The following is a 24,627-nucleotide window of genomic DNA, read 5'->3' on the forward strand; positions in this document are numbered from 1 at the left end:
GGATAACTATTAGTCGTGCTCTCCACAAATCTGGCCTTTATGGAAGAGTGGCAAGAAGAAAGTCATTGTTGGAAGAAAGTCATAAGAAGTCCAGTTTGTAGTTTGCGGGAAGCCATGTGGGGGACACAGCAAACATGTGGAAGAAGGTGCTCTGCTCAGATGAGACCAAAATTGAACTTTTTGGCTTAAAAGCAAAACTGTGTGTGGTGGAAAGCCAACGCTGCACATTGCCTAGACCACTGTGAAACATGGTGGTGGCAGCATCATGTTGTGGGGATGCTTTTCTTCAGCAGGGACAGGGAAGCTGGTCACAGTTGATGGGAAGATGGATCTGAAATTGGAAAGAGTGTAGCACAACTGAAATCCTACCAAGACATGGCTGTCCACCTAAACTGACAGGACAGGCAAGGAGATTATTAAATCAGAGAAGCAGCCAAGAGGCCCATGGTAACTCTGGAGTAGCTGCAGAGATCCACAGCTCAGGTAGGAGAATCTGTCCACGGGATAACTATTAGTCGTGCTCTCCACAAATCTGGCCTTTATGGAAGAGTGGCAAGAAGAAAGTCATTGTTGGAAGAAAGTCATAAGAAGTCCAGTTTGTAGTTTGCGGGAAGCCATGTGGGGGACACAGCAAACATGTGGAAGAAGGTGCTCTGCTCAGATGAGACCAAAATTTAACTTTTTGGCCTAAAAGCAAAACGCTATGCATGCGGAAAACTAACACTGCACATCATTCTGAATACACCATCCCCACTGTGAAACATGATGATGGCAGCTTCATTTTGTGGGGATGCTTTTCTTAAGCAGGGACAGGGAAGCGGCCATAGTTGATGGGAAGATGGATGGAGCCAAATACAGGGCAGTCTTAGAAGAAAACCTGTTACAGTCTGCAAAAGACTTGCGATTGGGGCGGAGGTTCACCTTCCAGCAGGATGACGACCCTAAACATGTAGCCAGAGCTACAATGGAATGGTTTAGATCAAAGCATATTCATGTGTTACAATGGCCCAGTCAAAGTCCAGACCTAAATCCAATTGAGAAATCTGTGGCAAGACTTGAAAATTGCTGTTCGCAGATGCTCATCATCCAATCGGACAGAGCTTGAGCTATTTTGAAAAGAAGAATGGGTAAAAACATCACTCTCTAGATGTGCAAAGCTGGTAGAGACATCCCCAAAAAGACTTGCAGCTGTAATTGCAGCGAAAGGAGGTTCTACAAAGTATTGACTCAGGGGCTGAATACAAATACACACCACACTTTTCACAATGTTAAAAACTATTTATCATTTTCCTTCCACTTCACAATTATGTGCCACTTTGTGTTGGTCCATCACATAAAATCCCAATAAAATACATTTAATGTTTTTCGTTGTAACATTTCAAGGCACTGTATACTGACAATTTTACCGGGGTTTCTACAATGCATTAAATGTTTTTTGGATGGAATAGGAAAGGGTCCCTGTGAAAATAGCATTTTTATAACAGCTTACCTGTAAAATCCTTTTATTGGAGTAAATCACAGGACACAGAGCTATAGTAGTAACTATATGGGTTATATAGGCCACCTTTAGGTGATGGACACTGGCACAACCTAGACAGGAAGTTTACTCCCTATATAACCCCTCCTACTCCTGGGAGCGCCTCAGTTCTTGTAGAAAAGCAATACATGTGTATATCAGAAAGAGGGGAGGGACCTCCGTGTCCCGTGATGTACTCCAAGAAAAGGATTCTACAGGTAAGCTGTAATAAAAATCCTATTCTCTTTATTGTACATCACGGGACACAAAGCAATGCTATCTGAGGGGAGGGAGACCCACACAAGTAGGGTGTCATCAGACCTGAGGACCTATACTGCTGCCTGCAACACACTGCGCCTAAAGGCGATATCCTCCTCTCTTTTTACATCCACCTGATAGAATCTGGTGAATGTATGGAATAAAAACCAAGTTGCAGCCTTGCAGATTTGAGCCATGGAGGCTTGGTGATGCACTGCTCACGAAGCACTAACAGCCCTGGTGGAGTGCGCTTTGATTTGAAAAGGTGGAATTTTCCCCTTCAAACCATAAGCCTGAATCACTTGCCAAATACAATTAGAAATAGTAGATTTCGATGCTGCCTGTCCTTTTCTAGGACCTTCAGGCAACACAAACAAAACATCAGTTTTCCAAATCTGAGCAGTCGCTTTCAAGTAGACTTAGACTGCTCTCACTACATCAAGAGAATGTAGTGATTTTTCTTCCGTGGAATAGGGTTCTGGAAAAAATGAAGGCAGAACAATATCCTGATTTAGCTGAAAACCTAACACTACCTTCGGTAGAAAGTTAGGATGAGGGCGCAATACCACCTTATCCTTGTGAATAATTAAATATGGCTCTTTGGAAGAAAGGTATCAGAGTTAGCTGCTCTTTCTTGCAGAAATATGGCAACCAGAAGAACTAACTTTCTTGTCAAAAGGATCAAGGGAGTATGAGGTATCGGCTCAAAAGGCTGTTTTTGTAAAGCCAACAAAACTAGATTCATGTCCCAAGGTTTCAAGAGTGACCTGACCGGTGGATTAAGCTGTGTTAACCCCTGTATGAAATTACGGACTAGAGAATGCAAAGCAAGGGGTCGTTGGAACAATACCAATAAGGCCGAGACCTGACCTTTGATGGTACTCAAGGCCAGCTTCATCTCTAAACCCATTTGCAGAAAGGCAAGAATTCTACCTATAAACATTTTTTACGATGCCAACTCCTGGATTCACACCAGGAAACATATGCCCTCCTGGCTTCCTTGCATTAACCAAGGTAGAAATCACTGACCCTGAAAGCCCACGATTCTTCAGAATGTGGATTTCAATAGCCAAACCATTAAATTTAGCGTTTATAAAAAGGTAGCATGGAATACTGGTCCATGCAAGAGCAGGTCTGGACATGGTGGTGGTCCATGGGTCCCCTACTGCCATCCTTACGATCTCTGCCTACTAGGACCTTCTGGGCCACAAGAACCACAGACTTCCTTTCCTGCTTGATTCTGCGAAGAAGATGAGGTAGCATCAGAATAGGAGGGAATGCATAAATCAGTGAGAACTGATCCCACGGGGTCACTAAGGTGTCCGTTCCGCACGTGAGCGGATACCTTGTTCTTGACACAAAGTTGTCGACTTTGTTGTTGAACCTGGATGCAAACAGATCCACATCCGGGACCCCCCCATCTTTGGCATATGACCAGGAAGATGTCGGGGTGAAGGGACCATTCCTCCGGGAACAACTGTTGGTGACTCAAGTATTACGCCTGCCAATTCGCTATCCATGGAATGAAGATTGCAGATATGCATGGCACATGCTCTTCTGCCCAGGCTAGGATATGGTTTACCCCTCCCTGGGCTGCATGACTTCTGGTGCCCCCTTAGTGATTGACATAAGCCACTGCTGTGGCATTGTCAGATTGAATCCTGACTGGACAATTCCGCAACCTGAACGTTCAGGCCATTAGGGCTAAACGTGCTCTCCGAATCCCTAGAATGTTGATGGATAAGGTCCTTTCGGCCCGGGACCATTTTCCTTGGACAGTCGCTTCTTCCAGGACTGCTCCCCAACCTGAAAAGCTGGAATCTGTTCTTACCACCTTCCAGGTAACTGGCATTAAGGATTTCCCCTTCGGCAGATTCTTGGAGATCCTCCACCAACTGAGGCTCTAGCAACAGGCGCATTGGAAAATCTAGTGCTTGGACCTTCTTGTTCCAAGCAGACAGGATACTGTTTTGCAGCAGTCTCAACTGAAACTGAGCATAGGGAACTGCTTCAAATAAAGCCACCATCTTTCCCAATAACCTCAAGCAAAGGCGAATAGAAGGATCCTTCTTTGCCCTGACCTCCTGAACCAGCTCTGTTATGGAACTGATTTTTGCCTGGGGTAAAAACACCTTTTGTGGGCAGTAATTATGATCAAACCCAAGTACTCTAGTCTTCTTAATGGTTTTAAAGACGATTTCTCGAGATTGAGGATCCAACCTAGGTATTCCAGGTAGTCGGCTGTGGTGACCATGCTTTGGTCTAGACAGGCTACCGACCGGTCTATCAAGAGCAGGTCATCTAGCTATGCCACAATTGTTATACCTTGAGCCCTTAGTTTGGTCAGAAAACTTTTGTAAACACCCGGGGTGCAGTCGCTAGACCGAAAGGCAGAGCTACAAATTGAAAATGGAGTTTCTCTACCTCCAAAACGTAGATATTTCTGGTGAGTGGGGAATATAGGCACATGCAGTTATGCATCCTTGATGTCGATTGACGCCAAAAGTTCTCCACCTTGCAGGATGGAGACATGCGAAAAAAGCAGATATTCAGGAATCGGTTTAGATCTTTGAGATCTAGAATGGGTCTGACATCTCCGTTTTGGTTTTGGCACTGTTAAAAGGTTTGAATAAAACCCCAAGCCCTGCTCTTCCATGGGGACAAACTTGATCACTTTTTGAGACAAAGGTCGGTCTAATGCTTGAAAGAGATTTCTTTTTCTCTGGATCTTTGGGGACATCTGACCTGAGGAAACATGGAGATGGGAAGTCTCGGAACTCGTTTGTATCCTAGAGCTATTGTGGAGACCACCCATCTGTCTCAAAACTCTTCCTGCCAGACCTTTGAGAACTGCAGAAGTCTTCCCACACTCGAGTGAGCGGGGGCACCCCTTCATAAAGAGGCTTTAGTATTCTGTCTTGCAAGTTTCCTGCCCCAGGACTTCTTTTGACCCAGAGTTTTACCTCTTGAACCTGACGGTGGAGGCCATCGCAACTGCTTGGAGACTGATGCCCCTGGCCCTGGAGAAAGTGCCAGTTTAAATGAGGGACATTTACTCCTTTTCTAAACTAGCAAAAGGGTACTTTTTCCACTTGATATTTTTTGGATATATTTGTCCAAATCATCTTCAAACAGCTTTTCACCACGGAAAGGAAAACCAGCCAGGAGCTTTTTGCATGCCGCTTCGGCTGACTAATTTTTCAACCATAAGATTTATAAGAGCGTAAGGCGAGAGGTCTGAAGAATAAAATCTCTTATTGCGTCAACTGCAAAACACAGCCTGCTGATCAGGGACAACCTTGAGCACCTGTCTCAACTAGTCCCTCAAGGATTAACATACCCCAATTGCCGCCAATGCAGGTTGAGCTACTGAACCTGCCAAAGAAAAAAAATGTTTAACAGGAATGCCAACTTCTTATCGGTTGGATCCCTAAGCATTTGAGCGTTGTCAATCGGACAAGTCAAACTTATTTACAGAGGATATAGCAGCGTCAATTGCTGGTATACCCCATTTTTTAGTAAAGGTTTCCTCCATAGAATAAAGTGCTGAAAACATTTTAGGATGAACAAAAATGCTTATCTGAGTGATCCCACTCAGAATACATAAGTTGCCTGCAAAGCTTGAGGAGGCTTTAGTGAACCCAAACAAGAAGTGGACTTTTCAGCCGACTTAGTGAAGGGTAGCTTAAATGTGGAGCAGTCTATTTCAGTAAGAGATTTCACCAGCAATTTCTCAGTTTGTGAGGCTGAAGCAGGTTCACTTGACCCCTCGGAAGAGTTATCATCAACCTCTTCATGATTCCCTGAGGGGGATTCATCTTCTCCCTCCCAATGTTCCTCTGTTTGAGGCCCCTGGGTGGTAGAAGGGGGCCTAACGTGCTTTCTCCCATTCTGGGAAGACATGATTAAAGCCGTTAACGTTTCTTCCAACCCCATCATACCTGAAGAGAAAACATCCTCAGTAATAAAGACAGGAGCTGAAATGTTGGAAACAGTGGAAACACTTGCCAAAACTGATGGCTCACTCTGACCGGCCTCCCCATTTCCTTCAGGGGAGGATAGTGCTGCAGAAGCAAGCCCAGGGTCCCAAGAGCCCGAGGGTAACATCTTTGGGTTCTTTTTTGGGGTGTTTGCATCTCCCCTTCTGACAACCATAGTGCCAAACACAAACACAGTGGTACGGACAGAAAAAAATGCACCCACTGCTGAGCAAATAGTCCAGCAACGGCCGTTGCTATCAACGTTCAGCCTGATGCAAAGTAAACGTGCCTGGGGAATGCCTGTGTCCCCACACTCACATGCCCATGTCTGCTCTGTGTCCCTCCGTTAGGCAAATGCAGCCTGCAAACACTGCATATATAGCCTACACAGTCCTGCATGTGAATGCTATAGCACCTCAAGCTAAGCCATGCCCCCCTCCTCCTCCATCCTCCACACCTTTTTTAAAAAGTTTGTTTCCCCACAAGAGCAGCCTCCGAACGATCAGATTGGCACGTGGGGGGAAGAGGAGAAGGTGAGCCGAATTTGAGGGGAGGCTGGAGAGGGAAAGGACCGCCGCCGACAGTGAATGAATGAATGAATTAAATACTTGTATAGCGCACAATGCGAACTGAATCGCCTCTAGGCGCTGTGGCGAGCTTTGATCATCTGCTAAAAGAGGAAGGTCTTGAGTTTTTTCCTAAAAGCCAGGTGTCAGTGACAGTGGTTTAAGAGGAAGCGGAGCGTCATACGGCAGACTGTTCCAGGCTCCCTCTGCCTCCTGGAGAGGGTAGCCCTGGTGCGGGATGTAATTCAGAAAAACAAAACAAAAAAAAACACAATATCTTACCAGAGGCTTGGGACCAGAAGAAGCCTGCAGCTTCTGCTTACACAGAATCAAGATCTGACAAGCATGGAACAGGTACGTGCTCTTGACGGCACCCAGTGGTGACTTTTAGGCATGACAACGTTTACCTTTAAAAGGAGAAAACCCAACTTAAAAATTCTTTAGGAATCTCCACTTACTTTATCCACCACAGGGTTCTGTGGCTGCGGTAAACCATACAGACCCAATCTTCACCCCTAATGGCGAGCTCCAAACCTTCAAGGACCGGGGCCCCCTTTTATCGGGGGTTCCACACCCTTGGACCCGTATAGCACCCCGCCAGGAAATATGGCTGAAAAAAACAAAGCACTGGATCCCAGGGTCCAGCTCTCTAAAAAAGAGAAGCGTTACAGGCTAAACCTTGTTTCTTCCGATACGAGGCCCGGGTACCATTCAATTCGGTCTAAAAAGACAGTTTGAATGGAACCGGCTGCATGGCATACCCCAGCAAGGATTACTCTAGTGAAACTCAGCACAGCACCTCTTTACTCGTGACCAATACCTTAGACACTGCGAAAAACTGAGGTACTCCCAGGAGTGAGAGGGGTTATATAGGAAGTAAACTTCCTGTCTAGGGTGTGCCAGTATCCATGACCCATATAGTTACTACTATGGCTCTGTGTTCCGTGATGCACGATAAACAAATTCTGTTTTGCTTCTTATGTTCTAATTGAGGAGATTCACCCCCTCAATTTGTTATGGTGACCACTGTCACCAGAACACATAGATAGGGGCAACCCAAAATTGTACAGCTGTCACTAGAATGAACACATGAATGAATGAATGAAATACTTGTATAGCGCACAATGCGAACTGAATCGCCTCTAGGCGCTGTGAAATATTCCTTTTCTGTGGTCACAAATGTTTAACACGCTTGTGTTGGAGACCAACACTGGATTGACTGGACTGGTAACTGGTCCTGAGTGGGTATTTGTGTGGGCGAAAAGGAATATTTTCCGATGAATAGTGCCCAGTGATGGATGGTGGTGATGGGCCCTCTCAGTGATTGGGCTGTTGCCTTTTTTGTGTAACCTTAAGGTGGTTTCAGCTTGTAGACTTGGATAAAAAAAAAAGGAAGGAATGCCTGGTATCCAGAGAAATGGGACTTCCAAAATATTGTTTCTTGGATGTTTATTAAAAACAAGCAACATGTACATCAAACTAATGTGTTTCGGGGGGGGGGGGGTGGGGGGAAGATAGACTCCCCCTTCTTCAGGGCTGTAGAAGTCACATTTCTCTGGACACCAGGCGCTCCTTTCTGTTTTATCTGTCCAAGACGGAAGATGGGACTTTTCCTTATTTGGGGAGATTATGTCTCACTTCCTGTTGTGTCTCCAAGACAGGGAGAGGGGGGACATGGGTAGCCCCCCCCCACCACACACACACACACACACACACACACACACACACACACACTTCCTCACGCTATTAAATCTAAAAAAATGTAGGTCATTGATACACTTCAAATTCTAAGTAATACTACATACAAGTGCCCTCAACATTCAAGCAAAGAATGTAAAATCTGATCTGCACAGAAAACCACCTTGTGCCGTTCAGGCTAAACCAGAGGAAGAAAGTGGCCAGTTAGGACAAGCTTGCTCCCATTTTGTATCCAGCTATCTACTACTTACCAGACATCTGCTTTTCTCCCATAACCCTCCCCACTGATCACTTCTGGGCTCATCCAGTATGGTGTCCCTGTCACTGAGCGAATTCCTGTTCCTGACATGCAGATTGTCTGCAGGCGTTTGCTTGCTCCAAAGTCACCCAGCTTAACGTTCCCTGCAGAGTCCCGTAGGATGTTGGCTCCTGTGAATGAAAAAGTTACATACATAACAGGAAAAAAGCACATCAGATTGACACACATACTTCTTTTCTTTGTATGCACTCAACTCTCAAAAAGGAAACAATTAATGTAAACCAAAAGCGAATGACTTATAAAGTTGCTAAAGTCAAGTTTTTCATATCAAACTATTTATATTTTTTCAAATGCAGTAATTTTTTCATATTTTGTTAAATTGCAGTGCTGCCAATTTCCTATGGACACTTTGTAGTCACTTCTTGTCTACATGCATACCAGTGGTGGCTGCCCGACATATTTTAGGGCAGATTTCTTGATGGTGACAACAGTGGACAATGTCAGTTGAAATATCCACTTGCTAGTCAATCAGAATCCCGTGTTAGTCAATCAGAATTTCTTTGTATAATGTGTTGTTACACTGAATAAACAGTTAACGAACATGTCATGCTTTAAAATGGAGCAAAGATCGGCATTTTTGAAAAGATTTTGATTTTTGAAAACTGGTGCCTTTGGCTCCCGATTAAAATGGGAGTTATGTCATGAAGTCGCTTCTGGGTTACTATAACCGAGACCTATAAGCAGATTCTGGCTTTGTTCGGGCCTCCAGCCAGCTGGCGGAAGTGCCGGCTGGTGGCTCGGGTCTCCCGGTGCAGCGGCGAAGGGCGGGGTTGCTTGTAATAACAGCCGAGTAGCTGCTTAGCCACATTGGTTGTCATTACAAGAAAGTCGACTGTCAGTTTTAAAAAAAACAAAACAAAAAACACAGTACCGGGGCAATGCCGGTCTAGTACAACCACTTGAAGCATGAATAACAGCATAGTGCATGTGCTGTGTAATTTGTCCCTTTCTATCACCTAAAATACCTGGCTGATCCTGCCCGGTGCTGTCCCCTCCCTCTGTAAACTGATCACGTTTATCATGGTTGCTGAGCCACGCCACCATGGTCAGTTTACGTGCCTCTGTCAGTCTGCTGTCTCTTCTCTTCCCCACCTGCTGTTGCTGGAACGGTGTTTCCTTAATATAATCCCATGTGTTCCATTAAGTTATGTGCCCCAACGAATGTGCTTTATAAAAAAATATGTAGCTTTATAGCTTATTTCATTGCTCGCCTCCCCTCCTCCCGGCTGAAGTCAGCGGGGGATTCTCAGCCCCTCCCCGCTGTAGTTCTCAGATTGGGGAGGAGAGAGGCGGGCGGCACTCTGAAATAAGGTATAAATCTACATATTATAAAGAACATACAGTGGGGCACATACAGTAACTTAATGAAACACAGGGGAATCTAATAAGCCACTTTAAAGCTTAATCAAAATTAATAACATTTCAGCTTCAGGAGTAAAGCAAGATGCAAACTGCTGCTGAATTTTGAAGCAACTGATTTTTTTTTTTTTTTTATGTGAACAGAAAAAGGATTTGCACCTTTAAGCTGGCTACAATTAGACAATTTTCTTGTACAATCTCTCTTTAGATTTACCAAAACCATATAGTGTGAGGTCAAACCTAAACACTTTCAAATTATGCAATCAGGCAGGCCTTTACACTATGTAGAAGATAAATCTAAAGGAAATTGAAAAAAAAAAAAAAGAAAATTGCATAGTGTGTACTTTACATGTGCGGAGATAAAGAAAACCCCAAGAAAAAAAAAGAAATACCTTTGATGTCTCTGTGTACAATCATGTTGCTGTGTAGGTAAGACACGCCCTCAAGGATCTGCCGCGTATATCTACGAGTAACATTCTCCGTCAATGCCCCATAAGCTTTCAACTGATCTTTCACTGACCCCTGAGGGATAAAAATTAAATACTGTGAGTCAAAGGGAACACCAAACAATTGATGACTGACTATTAATTCCTTGTGCTCTAGAATCTCACCCCAGGCATATACTCCATGAAAATAGTCAGGGTCTTCTCCCCTTTGTCCCGTAAACAGCCATAATACTGCACTATCCGATCGTGATGGAGATTCTTAAGCAGCTGAATCTCACACTCCAGAGCACTAACCTCCTGTAACGGGTGCAGAAAATAGAAGAGTTACACACAGCAGTTCAAGATCCCCAACAAAAAAGAGCAGCTCATTGAAAGACAAAAAAAAAAAAAAAAAAAATAGCTTTAGCTGAATACTGTTTGTTCAGTCTGAGGGTATCACTTACAGTAATTATTTTTTGCCACAAGATGGCACTCTTCTTCTGGGTTGAATGATTGCTAGCATCATTCAACCTATATCCTGTAAGCCCAGGCTTGTTATGGGCCCACTGCCTAGGGCAATGATGGCGAACCTTGGCACCCCAGATGTTTTGGAACTACATTTCCCATGGTGCTCAACTACACTGCAGAGTGCATGAGCATCATGGGAAATGTAGTTCCAAAACATCTGGTGTGCCAAGGTTTGCCATCACTGGCCTAGGGCATCATCATCACTTAGATTTGGCAATACTACTAAACTGTACAGTACTGACACATTAAGTGAGTGCTAATCAGTGCGGGTGTAAGGACCATTCACCAGAGGAGAATAAGAACGAACTAGTGGTGTCACTAAATTAGCCAGAAATGTTCTTGGAGAAGAAAAAATTATGCGGGAGACTGTTTGGGGTGGGGGAAGATGGTGCACATTGAAAAGACTAGAGTTTTGTTTAAAAGTGTTTGGAGGCTGAAGGTTTTTTTTTTTTGTTTTGTTTTTTAACCTTACTGCAGTCTCTACATGAAGGCAAAAAACTTCAGTATGCAGCTCTCCCCAGCCCCCCTTAAAGCAGAGTTCCAAAAGTGGAACTTCTGCTTATCTGTCTCCCCCCTGGTGCCACATTGGGGGAGGAGCCAAGAACGCTGGCTGGGGAACTTGAGAAGGGGTAGATCAGGGCTGTTCTGCACTAAACCATTGCACAGAGCAGGAAAGTAGAACACACACACACACTTATATATATATATATATATATAATAAAAAAAAGCTAAGTTTTACAATCACTTTAAAGTAAATTGGTTGTGTAACTAACTCAGAACTGTGCCAGACTGTTGCTAGTGCAGAGATGTAGAACCACCATAATTTACTATGAAAAGCCAGGACCTGCGGTGTCTATAAATCTAAATTACACACACATTACAGCCTTATGTTTATGTCAGATTGCCACACAAGAATTATTATTGGGTAAAGGTCATTCAATCATACTAACTACAGCTACTTTATGAAGAAATCAAAAATGTCAGTTCTCTATAGGGACATGAGAACGTGACATAAGCAGAATAATAAAAAACATTAACACCAAAAAACGAAATGTTGGCTGCATCCTTCCTGTGTGAAGAACAAACAGCTCTGGATGAAGAACCCCCTTTAACAGAACATGAATTTAGTAAACAGAAGGCAGGAAAGTACTTTAATGACCTTGCTGGTTTCAGGGCTGTCTGGATCAAACTGAACCTGTTTAGCTGCCAGTTCCCGTCCTATGTCCACGTCATAACACAGGTAAACACGACCAAACGCTCCCTGTCCCAGCAGTTTACCCCGACGCCAGTTTATGGGGGCACTTGGAGCTGGAGAACAGAAGAAATGGTATTAGAAAATACTGTATATGTACATTTGCATAGAGAATCCATTTGAACAAAGTTATAGAGAAAAAAAAACAAAAAAAACATTTATGGTCTGCTCATACTTTCTGGCTTTCGACAGATTAGTTATACAGAGGGATCTCTTCCTTCCCTTTTGATTGATCCCAAAGTAGGATAACAAACTTTACTTTCTTACATGTCCCCATTCATATAGCATAACTTCTCTTTACCACATATTGTTAATATTCACATTTCACAGGTTCCAGGATCAGGCTTGAAAGGTTCTGCACAACAACCAGCTGGAACCTGGAGCAATCATAGATCAATGTTCATATTTGCCAGCACACCACGGATCACCCAAGTTGTCCAAATGGCTATTTTTATTGAGGAATGATCACATCACACAAAGAGAGGTGCAAGTTTCGGAGCCTAACAGGATCCCTTAAATCGGGCATGGAGGTTCTCTTTACAGAGACATCAGGGGTCCAGAAGCTGTGGAAGGGATCAGGTGGCTGTACAGCCACAGGATCACTTCCATCTGAAAGCCGACAGTCGGCCTGTGAAGGTTACACAGTTCATTTGTGTGTATATAAATGGTCGCTAATGCGAACGTATTCAGTCGGTGGCTTTAAAAGGGTTAATAAAAAAACATTTAAAAATTGATGTTGAAAACTAGATGTGTTCTGTCTGTCCTAACAATGTTCAAGATTTCAAGACTTGGGTGGTACATTGTATGTTAATGCACTTTTAAGCCAATCTGTCCCTAAATTTACCCCCTGCAGGTTTTTTTTTAATAATTCAAAACTGCCTATAGTTCTGTGTATAATCCTGCTAAAATATTTTTTTCAAACTATTTTTAGGCATGATGTGTGAATGGGAACACAAACTTAGCGGTGGGTTTCTCCAATTTAAAAGCAGGGTGGAAATAAGGGTATGTACACCCATTTCATATTCCTGATATGTGCCTGCTGTACTATGTACTCAATTTAAATAATATCCTGTTCTCTTTGTATTGCTTCCTTTATGTGAAACCCCTGGTATTCCTGCCAGTCCCTCTCCTTTCCTGTTAAAACTGACCACATTAAGCAGAACACCCCCCTGTGGTGAGTTCTCTAGCTGTGCTGGGAACTCAGCCTGCTCTCCTCCAATATTCAAACTTGTCCTGACAATCCCCCCCCCGCAAAGCTTTCACTGGAAAGCTCTGTGTGCTGTTGCTTCTCTTTCCCCATCTGAGAATGGAGGGGATGTGATCACTTATTAAAAAAGGGAAACAAAAATAAATAAAAATAAATGATATTTACAAAAATGTTTTGCCTTTAATTTCTATTTTAAACGGAATGGGTTGTTTTACAAGGTGATTGTTTTCCAATAAGGAATACTGTGGTGAAGTAAATGTGGAAGGGATGAGACACAACAATTTAGATAACCCTATTAGAGACGAGTGCCTTACATTTTTTGGCAATGTTCCTCTCTGGTACACTCAGTGTATTTTCGCTGTCTGCACTGCGCAGTCGGTTTCTGCTTTCTAGGTACTGTACAGTTAAACCCAGGTTCTCCCCATTGGTGCTTAATGAGCGGCTGGATGGCACAAGGGTGAAAAGATTGCCTTGAGGTCGTCTAATCCGTGGGAACGTTCTGCGGCCTGCAGAAAAAAACAAAAAACAAAAGAATGAACCATTGAAACTCATGTGTAGACTGCGTACATAGGAATTTGCAGAAGAACTGCTTCTAAAGTCAATAAAAATGGACAGGTTGGGGATGCCTTCAAGGAGACCATAACCACCTAAAATACAAACTAAATACACCTGAAAGTGCTTGTAAATACCCATCTACCAGCTAAGGGGTATTCTTTGTGTGCTTTTCCTTACCCTGCGAGTTAAATCCCATACTATTCTCGTCACTCTAACTGCTGCCATCTTCATCTTCTGCATGGTTCGAGAACTTCTGACAAACTTTCAGGCCAGTGTCTACCACATCCACACATAATTCAGCGAGAGGGGAAGGCTGCACAGCAAATGACTATACCAAGTGGCCACAGACCAACACAAATAGTCAGTAAAAACCCCTAATTTTGTTGCAAATTTTATGTTCAGATTAAATAGTATAAATTCTGACCATTCAGGGACACACAACAGGCTCTTTTTATAGCCCGGTGCCTCTGCTATTATTATGAGTCCCCCCTTGCTGCCCCATTTCTCTATGGGGGCCCTGAGCAGAAAGGCTTGTGTAAGCTCAGTGCCAGAGCTTTACCCAGGGCCAAGACCTTCCACCCTTCCCCATGTGACCATACTCAGGTCTAGTACCAAGAACTATATCATGGGAGGAAGGGGTGCTCACATGCTCTCTCTACATACTCAGACAGTATTGTCCACGGACCCCTGGAGAGAATAGGGAAGATGAGAATTAGTAGCAGGGGGCTTTAAAGGAGAACATGATAACTTTACACAGCAAGGGCAATATGACAGGTTTACCTTTGTGATAGTTCATGCACTTTTTTCCTGTTTCAATAATTTTTATTAATAGTTTTGAGACGCACAAAGAGTAAAACATCACTTGGCAGAGTGGGCAATCATAAGCATGCAAACCTGCTGTGTTTTCTTATTAGAGTGAGCAGTTCACTGATACCGCTTAGTACCTGCAGTCTCTTTCCAACATTTGCATTCATTTTTAATACAAAGATACAGATGTAAAAACTCACAGCTCAAGTTATCAGAGTTTAAGAACTTAAACCTGTCAGGGCAGAAAAAACAGAGACCTGCTAATGTCAACTTGCTTTTGGAGTCCTCCAGTACCTGCAATAAAATTTGAAGCTTACAAGATACCTGGCAGTATGGAAGCTGCCATCATCCTGCATCACTACATGGCGAGTCCCTGACCCACGAAAAGGAAGTGCATTTCATGGGCCTGACATTTCAATGGCTGCAAGTCAGGGACCTACCAAGTTGTGAAGCTGGAAGGACGTCACCTTCAAAGACTAGCCACCAATGGCAGCTTCCCATAACTTTCTAGCTTTAGGATGCTTTGATAAACATGCCCAGTCAAAGCAGAATAATACAGTGAACATTAGTTAAAAAAAGAAACCTAGCTGCAGAGAAGCACAGAAATAGATGAACCAACATGTAGAGACTTTGGATCTGCCTGACAAAACAGGATTCAATAGCCCTCAACAGCCATAGGCAGGGATGTGCCTACTGTAATCTGGGTGCAAGGCCTTGACCACAACCCAGGCCTGGAGTCACAGTACTTACCATCATTGTAATCTTTATGGTGAACAGACACATGATATCTTCGAGGGTAAGTTCCTCCCTTTCCTGCTTTATCGCAGAACTGGTTCTCTCGATCTGCTATGGAAGAAATAAAGCATCAGTCGCCTGTCATAGGGTGGTCATCAGTCGCCTGTCATAGGAAGATGGCTGAACACAACGCTTTATTTTTGTACCTGAGAAATCTTCCCTGTTGTCTGGATAGCTCTGAGCCCGAGACATCCGAGACTTTCTGAAGGAAGGACTGAGGAAACACACAAAACATAATAATACAACACAGCACTAGGGCAGGAATCTGTACATAATTAAGACAGCACAGAATACAACCAATTACCTGTCCTCAGACTGATCTAGAGATTGACAACTCCCAGATATGGAATTCTCTGTACTACTCAGTGGATCCAACATCTGTTTTTAAAATACAACACAGGATGAAAATTACAGTAAGACAAGGGGAAGGAGCAATGCAGTGTATTTTGCTAATAAATTCATCTGCTGTGGCAAAAAATGGCCATGTAAGAAGCATCAGATGTAAGCCATTTTCCTAAACCTGCCAGGCCCCATGCACATTTGGTAGCAATGGCGCTGAATCTTATTCAATTTCGGTGTGAAATTGAGTGATGGCAATGCCCCAGAATGGTCATGTGGTCTGGCCTCTTCCATCAAGGGATTCCCACAAAGGTATTTTGCTAAGAAATTAGTCATGCAAACTCCACACTTACACATTGGTCACTAGTCTCGGGGATGAACTCTCCCTCGCTGTTAATGCTCGTATAAGATCCCTGCCGAGCTATCCTCTGCTGCCTCTCTGGGACATAGCCGGGAGGTGGTGAGCTGCGACCTGCATTCTGTGAACCTGAGAGTAAAGAGGGTATAAAGAAACCAATTAAAAAAAGTCACCACACATTTGATTCTGAATCTGAAACATATAACATGAAATAGCATGAACTACAGAATACTGTAAAGCAGATAAAAAAAAAAAAAAAAAAAAAAAAGACTGCTCAATTTTCTCACCCTGCCCTTTTCTATTTCAACTGACAGGAATAAAGATACAAAGGAGCAATCATAAAACCTCCAAGCCACCTCCCAGCAGCCCTTTAAAGCGGAGCCCCACCCAAAAGTGGAACTTCCGCTCATCTGTCTCACACCCCCCCCCCCCCCCCCCGTGCCAGATACCCTGTCCCCACTTCCGTCGGGCCTCGTCACGGTGAGGTACATCAGAAGTCCGGCCCCTTCCTCCCCTACTGTCGGGCCAGTAGAAGAGTGCAGTAGTGTCCCCCCTGTGGATCTCTCACTGGCAATGGCGGCGGCAGCACCAAACAGCTGATGGAAACCATCAGCTGCGGTGCCGACATCACTGGACTCCAGGACAGGTAGGTGTCCTAATAGTAAAAGTAAGCAGCTACAGTATGTGTAGCTGCTGGCTGCTGACTTAATTTTTTAAGGGGAAGGCAAGAACTCATCACTGTGATTAACTGTCACAATAGACACATGATTGGAAGCCCATCCCCTGGGGTCTGTTAATAAGATCGGGAGCTGTCTTTGACAGCTCAATCACTGTGCTGGAAGTGCACTTTTACTCTACTTTATTCTACGCATTAAGATAAAAAAAAAAAAAAAAAACCTTCTGTATTCAGTAGCCCCCCTCATACTTACCTGAGCCACTTCCCCATCTCGATCCAGCATGAGAGCCTCAGCTGTCTGGGATTCTCCCTCCTGATTGGCTGAGACACAGCAGTGGGCACCATTGGAGGGGAGGGAGAGAGGAGGGAGAGAGAGAGAGGGAGAGAGAGAGAGAAGAGAGAGAGAGAGAGAGAGAGGAGAGAGAGAGAGAGAGAGAGAGAGAGAGAGAGAGAGAGAGAGAGAGAGAGAGAGAGAGAGAGAGAGAGAGAGAGAGAGAGAGAGAGAGAGAGAGGGAGAGAGAGGGAGAGAGGAGAGAGAGAGAGAGAGAGAGAGAGAGAGAGAGAGGGAGAGAGGCTTTGTGTCTGAATGGACCACACAGAGCAGTAGCTTGGCTCTGGTGCCCCCCTAGCATGCTGCTTGCTGTGGAGGCACTAGGGAGGGGCCAGGAGCGCCAGCGAGGGACCCAAAAAGGAGGAGGATCAGGGCTGCTCTTGCATATAGAGCAAGTATGACAAATTTTTTTTTTTTTTGTTTTAAAAATAAAATACAAGAATTTAATATCACTTTAAAGGGGTTTCTTAAGTTTATGACAACATATTTACCAATAAGATCACATGACTTACTGACAGACAGGTGACGGCTGCGGGACTCCGCAGGATGGTAAGCGGTGTTCACGTCTCCCAAAGACTGCGAAGCCTTATCCGCACTTGTTTCTGTGGCCCAGAATGTGGTGACGATGTCTAGAAAAAAAAAAGGAGATGTGTTAATATTTGCTGACTGTTTATCATAACTCTGACTGGATACACGAGAGGTTCTATGTCCTAGGATACCAAGAAAAAAAAAAAAAAAAAAAGGAACTCCCTTCTCCCTGTGCAGAGGGGTACACCCTTATGCCCCCCCCCCTTTACATGCCCCAGTACACATTATGAGAGACATTTTTTTTTACCTTGTACACAAAAGGAAACAAAGAGGATGAGCTCTGCACATATGTTCTTGCCTTACACCAATTACACTTCAGTATAGCAGAATGCCTAATAAGCTACATCCAAAACCAAAAAGTGTATGGATATCCCATTCCCCCAAATGACTGAGTTCAGGTGTTTCGATCAATGACTCAATGAGTTAATGCATACACAAGACATTTTAGACAATTATGCACTTCTAACCCTGAATAAAAACACTAATGCACAACCAAAATAAAATAAACATCAATGAGTGGCTGCCAACATTGAACAGTGTTCCCACACAGTAAAGAGTAAATAGGAGGTAATGTGGTGCTTACTCAATATGAGATGAACAACATAACTTGAAAGCACCAAGAAGGTAATAAAATCACTAACATATATGCATAATGAGAAACGTGCAAATAGTTGCACTCACAGCACAAAAGTGTAAGGTGGCAATAATTTGCTTAAGATAAATAACGGGATTAATCCAAAAAATATATCTAATAATCAGCCCAAAAAAATTATATATAATGAATAAAGTGCTTTTGCAAAAATCCTTGGTGATGAATGTGACATCAGGTACAAAATGTTCAGTTCAATTAAGTGATAATAGCTTCCACCATCTGTGGTACACCAAGAGTATGCCCCAGCCTCTCACCTCAAGTTTAAGCATATTATTGCCTTCTTTTACAGTTTTGTGGTGCGATTGCAACCATTTGCACATGTTTCTCATTATCCATATATGTTACTGATTTTATTACCCTCTTGGTGCTTATGCACGTTATGTTGTTCATCTCATATTGATTAAGCGTCACATTATTACCTCTTATTTGCACCAACAACCTTGCGGTTGGTGAAGACCTCATGGTTTGGCGAGTTTGGTGTGAAGGAACTTCAGTTTGTGAAGTTAGTGGTCTGCACAGAGCCCCAATCTCAACCCTACATCTTTGGAATAAATTGCATTGCCGATTGTGAGGCAGGTCTTTTCATCCAACATCAGTAACTGACCTCACATGCATGAACAGGCACACATTATGTTTTTAAAGCCGAATTCCAGGAACATGTAGGCTCACTATGGTGCATGACATCTCCTGAACGCATCTCTTATTTAAGTGTGACAGGATTATGGTTCTGCTGGAACAATACACTGACACTCGGGGCTGTGAGAGGCACACAGAGCAGCTATACCCACCCCTCACCTCTGCTGCCCATTTACAAAAGCTTTTGTATTTTTTGAAGTAGGCTTCTGTGATTAAGAAGGAGGAGGGGCAGGCATAGTACCTGCACTGACTCGAATGTTGAAGATGCTTAGACCTGAAGTATCAGCGTTGAGCTCCTGGAAGTCAGTGGTCTTCTAGGAGTGCAATAGGTCAGATATAAATAATATAAATAAGCCCAGGAGATGTCATGCACCTCCCTAGACTTAACTCATAGCGTGCCGTCACTTTACTTTTCCTGGATTTCAGCTTTTGAGTGTAGCTGTAACCTAAGGGCTCCTTCACACGGACGTGTCCATGTACGGAGCCCGATCTGCCGATCCCCGCTGAGCAGGAAGATGACAGGTCCGTGTCTGCACACTGTGAAGGGACGGACCTGTCAGAGCGCCGCTCTCCCCTATGGGGGATTGGATGAGGATGGACCGTAGAGTCCATCGTCACCCGATCCAATCCTCAGACGGATGGAAATGGAAAAAGTAGGTTTTTCCTCGGCCACACTTTTTTGGATCGGAGCGAGTCGGATGTCAGCGGACATGTCACTGCTGACATCCGACGTGCCATAGAGGTCTATGGAGTGTCCATTCAGGTCCGCCTAAAAAACCGACAGGCGGAACTGAACGGACAGTCTGTGTGAAAGAGGCCTTAAGCTCAAAATGCATCAGATCTTTTACAATGCCAGCAATTACAATAAAATGATCCTTAGCTTAAAAAAAAAAAAAAAAAAAAAAAAAAAAAAAAGGTCTTACATTATTCTTGTCATGAGAGATGAGGAGAATGCGAAGACTTTTCATGCTGGAGCTGCGATCCAAAAGATCCACGGCTTTGTCAAGGTCATCCTGACTTCTGAGGGGGATAGAGAGCTGCAAGAAGACAGATAAAAGGTCAGATCCAGCACAACATGGTATTTATTTCCAGTTGCTAACCAGGAAGATGAACCAGTACAATATGAAATACATGTAGTTCTACTGCACATTTCATGAAATATGTTCCAATGACTGACATTATCAGTCTGCTACCACGGAAGGAATAGTTAGGAGAGTAGAGTGTATAATGCCTCGTGAACACAACAGGATTCAGCAGGAGGAAATGCTGTTCTTTTTTGAAAATCCTATCTTCTCAAGTTTAGTTGAGCTCTGTCACTGCAATGTTTGTGGTTCTTAAAGCGGGATTCCACCCTAAAGTGGAACCTCCGCTGATCGGATCCCTCCCCCCCTCCGGTGTCACAATTGACACCTTTCAGGGGGGAGGGGGGTGGAGATATCTGTCAAAGACAGGTATTTTCACCCACTTCCGGGCATAGACTCCCGTGGGAGTCTACGCCATTTCCTGCCCTGCCGCGCTGTCTGCTGGGACACACACGGGTCCCAGTGACAGCGCAGAGATTTCCTATTGCGTACGGCGCGGCTCGCGCATGCGCAGTAGGGAACCGGGAAGTGAAGCCGATTCGCTTCACTTCCTGATTCCCTCACCTAGAATGGTGGCGACAGCAGCCGAGAGCTGAGCGATCGATCGGCCTCGGCATCGCTGGAACCCGAGACAGGTGAGTGTCCATTTATTAAAAGTCAGCAGCTGTAGTATTTATAGCTGCTGGCTTTTAATAAAAAAAAATTTTGGTGGAATCCCTCTTTAAGTCATTGAAGAAAGTACAAGGAAATGTATACAAGTATTCTGACGTCCAGCTGGCTAGAGCATATGAACGTCCTTCCGACATTGGTGGGTTTGATGTTCACACTGGCAGCGCTCTCACCTCATTGTTCATGTAATGTAGGTCCATCTGCTGGCCAAACACCATCTTCACTTTCTGTTCCACATCTTCAAACTTCACAGGGCGAGGAAACTGCAGGATCCTGGAAGAATAATGTCCATCATGAGTACAACTTTAGAAAGAGGAGACCACCCAGCCATAGAAAGGAGGTCTCTAAAGACTATATAAACACACACTGCAATTGTATGTTTTTTAAATGTACATTTTTATTTGTTTACAAGCGTTATCTCAAATTATGTGCCAAGCTTCTAGGGAGGGGTGTGATAAAAGCCTGTCCTATTCCAATCATAGCCAGGCCAAGAGGATATGGCCTGATGTGCAGGCTGGGTCTATGTAAACAACGCCTTTGCTGCCCATGAAAATACAGGTATCATTAATAAACATCGATTCAGAGAATGCAGCATGTGCATGTATGCAAGTTCCTAGTTCTTAGGGCCAGTTCACACCACATGCAGTCCAGTGCGTTTTTTCTGCATCAAAAAACGCATGGAAAGTAGGTTATATGGTTTCCAGTGGCATAGTTCACACCAGTGTAGTCAGCTCCAGGGTTTTCCAGTAAGAAAAAGATGCATTTTTCCTGCACTGGTACACAGCGGTGATGCGATTCCCATGTGCAGGAGTGACGTCACTACAACAGCACCAACCAAGCAGCTGAAGAGTCACAACCCAGAAGAAGCTGACCAGCACTGGAGGGGATCACTTGCAGGTATGTCTGCCATAATGTGCCAATATGCTGTGTATACCAGAACATTATGGCTAAAAGTTCCTGGGGGCCCCAATTAAAAAGCCCATGCCTTTTAAAAATGCAAAACAGCTTGTGCTGTAACATCCTTATGGCACTATACCCTGCAGACCAATGGGTATGTGATCCAGCACCGCTTCTCTTTCAGGTTCAATTAAGTGTCCGGAAACCTGGAATGGTGTTCTATAGTGAGGTCTGGTCTGGTAGAGGGGGAATCTGCATCCATCACCCGATACTGTGCTGGATGCAGAGCTGTGGTTAGAAATCATGGGGGCCCCAAAACAGCCTACCTGCTGGCCCCCTCCCCCACCCAGCTTAAAGTGACAGAAGACAGATTTATCAGTCCCTTTCTCTACAGCCTCAGCTGCACAGATAAAGGAATAGGAAGCGCTCTGAGGGTTCCTGCTCATTCACAAACTGAAGCATAGTAAACACAGCTTACTATGTTTCAGTGATGGACACAGGAGTGATTGGTACTGATCGTTCACTGTGTTCATTCAGGAAAGAAAGGGGCCAGTAAATGACATCCCCGTGTGTGCCCACAGCAGCTGCCAGTGGGAGAGGACAGAAGCTGGCAGCCCTGCGGGGGAAAGGGGTACACAAGGGGGCCCCCCCGACAGCAGATAGAGGGGCACATGCACAGCAACCAATCCCCTTACAGTGCATCTGGAAGGAAGAGGAGGAGAAGCTGGCAGTGCTGTAGTAGGAGACAGAAGAGGATTGGTGTTTGCAATAAGAAAGTACTGATCAGCAGGTGCCTGTGCCCCCCTTTTAAACTGATGGGGCCCTGGGCCCAGTGCAGGAGGGCTGGCTGTACTGCCTCATCACTGGAAAATCTTCTTGCCGGAGCTCTTAAAGACAGCGATGATTCAAGGCATCCCCACCACACAGGAATTTATTAAGCCTTTAATTTTTTCAGATTTTTTTTTTCTCCCCTTCAGTATAGCTTTTACTGATTACACAGATTATTTAATTGCATTTCCAGTGTTCAGAACAGTCTGTTTAGTTCTGCACATTGCCAAACAGCTGAGAACCATTCTGTACAGAGCTGCATGAAAAGCACTAAATAAAACCAGCAGAAAGCCTGTTCCACTGCCTCTCCATTGCCATTTGCATACAATGCTATTCCACAGGAAACGTCAGTACAGAAGAGGGAAGACGGTGATAAAACAGAATAACTACAGAACTGATTGCTTTCAGTTAATGTCTATACAACCAGATGCATTCTACACACCGCAAAACTATATTGGATATGAGCAAAAGCACAACTGCTGCCCACCACTGTAAAGGGGGGGGGGGGGGGTAATAGAGTCACCTACAACAGGCCAACTCAGTAACCCCTTATTGTGACTGTATTCTTTTGTTACAAACTCAAGTTCCCTTTCACTAACCATGATGACATCACAGAAGGGACTGATCAGCCGCTGATGGCAGCCATTCAATACAAGTGTGCCATTGATTTGATAAATATTGTAGGATGCACACAATTAGCAGCACCGTCTTTTACTTCTACTGGTTTCAATGTATAGTTTGGGGGAGGATTTTCCAAACTCTCAAAGCAGGAAGTAAAACAAAAAAATAAAAAATAAAAAGTGAAACCTAATCGGAAAAAAAAAAAAAAAAAATGGTCCAGGCACCTGAGGTAAGAGAATGCAGAGAAGGGCCTATCCAAAAAAGGGCTAAGAGCTGGTTTAAAGCGTAGAAACGCAGTCAGAAGCATGTGCGTTTTTTTTTTTGCTGCAATGCATTCCTGTGTGTATATTTGCAAATTATATATATATATATTTTACACACACACACACGTACAATCTGTACATGGGTTGGGGGGGGGGGGGTGGTCTAGGATGGAAAAGGACCTGGGGGTCCTAGTAGATGATAAGCTCAGCAATGGCATGCAATGCCAAGCTACTGCCAACAAAGCAAACAGAATATTGGAATACATTAAAAAGGGGATCACCTCCAGAGATAAAACAATAATTCTCCCGCGCTACAAGACTCTGGTCTGGCCGCACCTGGAGTATGCTCCCCAGTTCTGGGCACCAGTCCTCAGGAAGGATGTACTGGAAATGGAGTGAGTACAAAGAAGGGCAATAAAGCTAATAAAGGGTCTGGAGGATATTTAGTTATGAGGAAAGGTTACAAGCACTGAACTTCTCTCTGGATAAAAGATGCTTGAGAGGGGATACGATTTCAAAATACAAATATCACACTCGTGACCCCACAATAGGGATAAAACGTTCACGGAAGAGAGTTTAACAAGACTGGTGGCCACTCATTAAAATTAAAAAAGAGATTTAACCATAAACTACGTAGAGGGTTCTTTACTTTAAGAAGCGGCAAGGATGTGGAATTCCCTTCCACAGGCGGTGGTCTCAGCGGGGGGCATCGATAGTTTCAAGAAACTATTAGATAAGCACCTGAACGACCGCAACATACAGGGATATACAATGTAATACTGACATATAATCACACACATAGGTTGAACTTGATGGACTTGTGTCTTTTTTCAACTTCACCTACTATGTAACTTTGCCATTGAAATCAGTGTAACTTACTGTCTATGTGTTTTTGATGTAGAAGAAAAAAAAAAAAAAAAACACACACTGGACTGCATGTGGTGTCAACTGCCCCCAATGCCCCGTACACACGTTCCAATTATCGGACCACAAAAGTCGCTTTCGGACAGATCGTTCGATAATCTGATCGTTAGTACGCAGCTTTCGACAGCAGATCACGACAGTCCGTCCAACCAAATCCGAAGGGACAAACAGGAAAACTTCGGTCGGATGACAGCCCATCGTACGACAATCGTGTAGTCAGTACAGTATGCGTCCAATAAGTCATTAGACAAACACCACGCATGATCGGAAACACGAAAATAAACCAGAAGGACACACAGGTCACACGTATATTTGACATCATTTAAAATACGTAGCTACGCACGACGGAAGATTTTTCCAGAATCGTACGACAAAAGTCTTACACACATTTTGCACTGTTGTATTCAATCTTAGTTGTATACAACAAAATGTGAACGATCTGTCTTACGATAATCGGAACGTGTGTACGGGGCATAAGCCTCAGTTCGCTCTGGTGCA

The 24,627-nt window shown here is 44.0% G+C and overlaps 1 protein-coding gene across 1 annotated transcript in view; it reads right to left on the bottom strand.

The window, feature by feature from the left end:
- Positions 1-24,627, bottom strand: part of MAP3K3 (mitogen-activated protein kinase kinase kinase 3) — a 48,949-nt gene that overhangs the window by 5,516 nt on the left and 18,806 nt on the right. The window contains 13 exon segments of the mRNA XM_077460204.1: positions 8,270-8,447; positions 10,089-10,218; positions 10,308-10,439; positions 11,809-11,957; positions 13,423-13,614; positions 15,221-15,313; positions 15,412-15,479; positions 15,570-15,643; positions 15,958-16,091; positions 17,482-17,559; positions 17,562-17,598; positions 19,769-19,882; positions 20,770-20,869. Of these exon segments, the coding sequence (XP_077316330.1) occupies positions 8,270-8,447; positions 10,089-10,218; positions 10,308-10,439; positions 11,809-11,957; positions 13,423-13,614; positions 15,221-15,313; positions 15,412-15,479; positions 15,570-15,643; positions 15,958-16,091; positions 17,482-17,559; positions 17,562-17,598; positions 19,769-19,882; positions 20,770-20,869 (1,479 nt within the window).

This window comes from Lithobates pipiens, unplaced genomic scaffold (genome assembly GCF_037356315.1).
Source record: "Lithobates pipiens isolate NorthernLeopardFrog02 unplaced genomic scaffold, aLitPip1_a1.2 Scaffold_28, whole genome shotgun sequence".
Classification (NCBI taxonomy): Eukaryota; Metazoa; Chordata; class Amphibia; order Anura; family Ranidae; genus Lithobates; species Lithobates pipiens.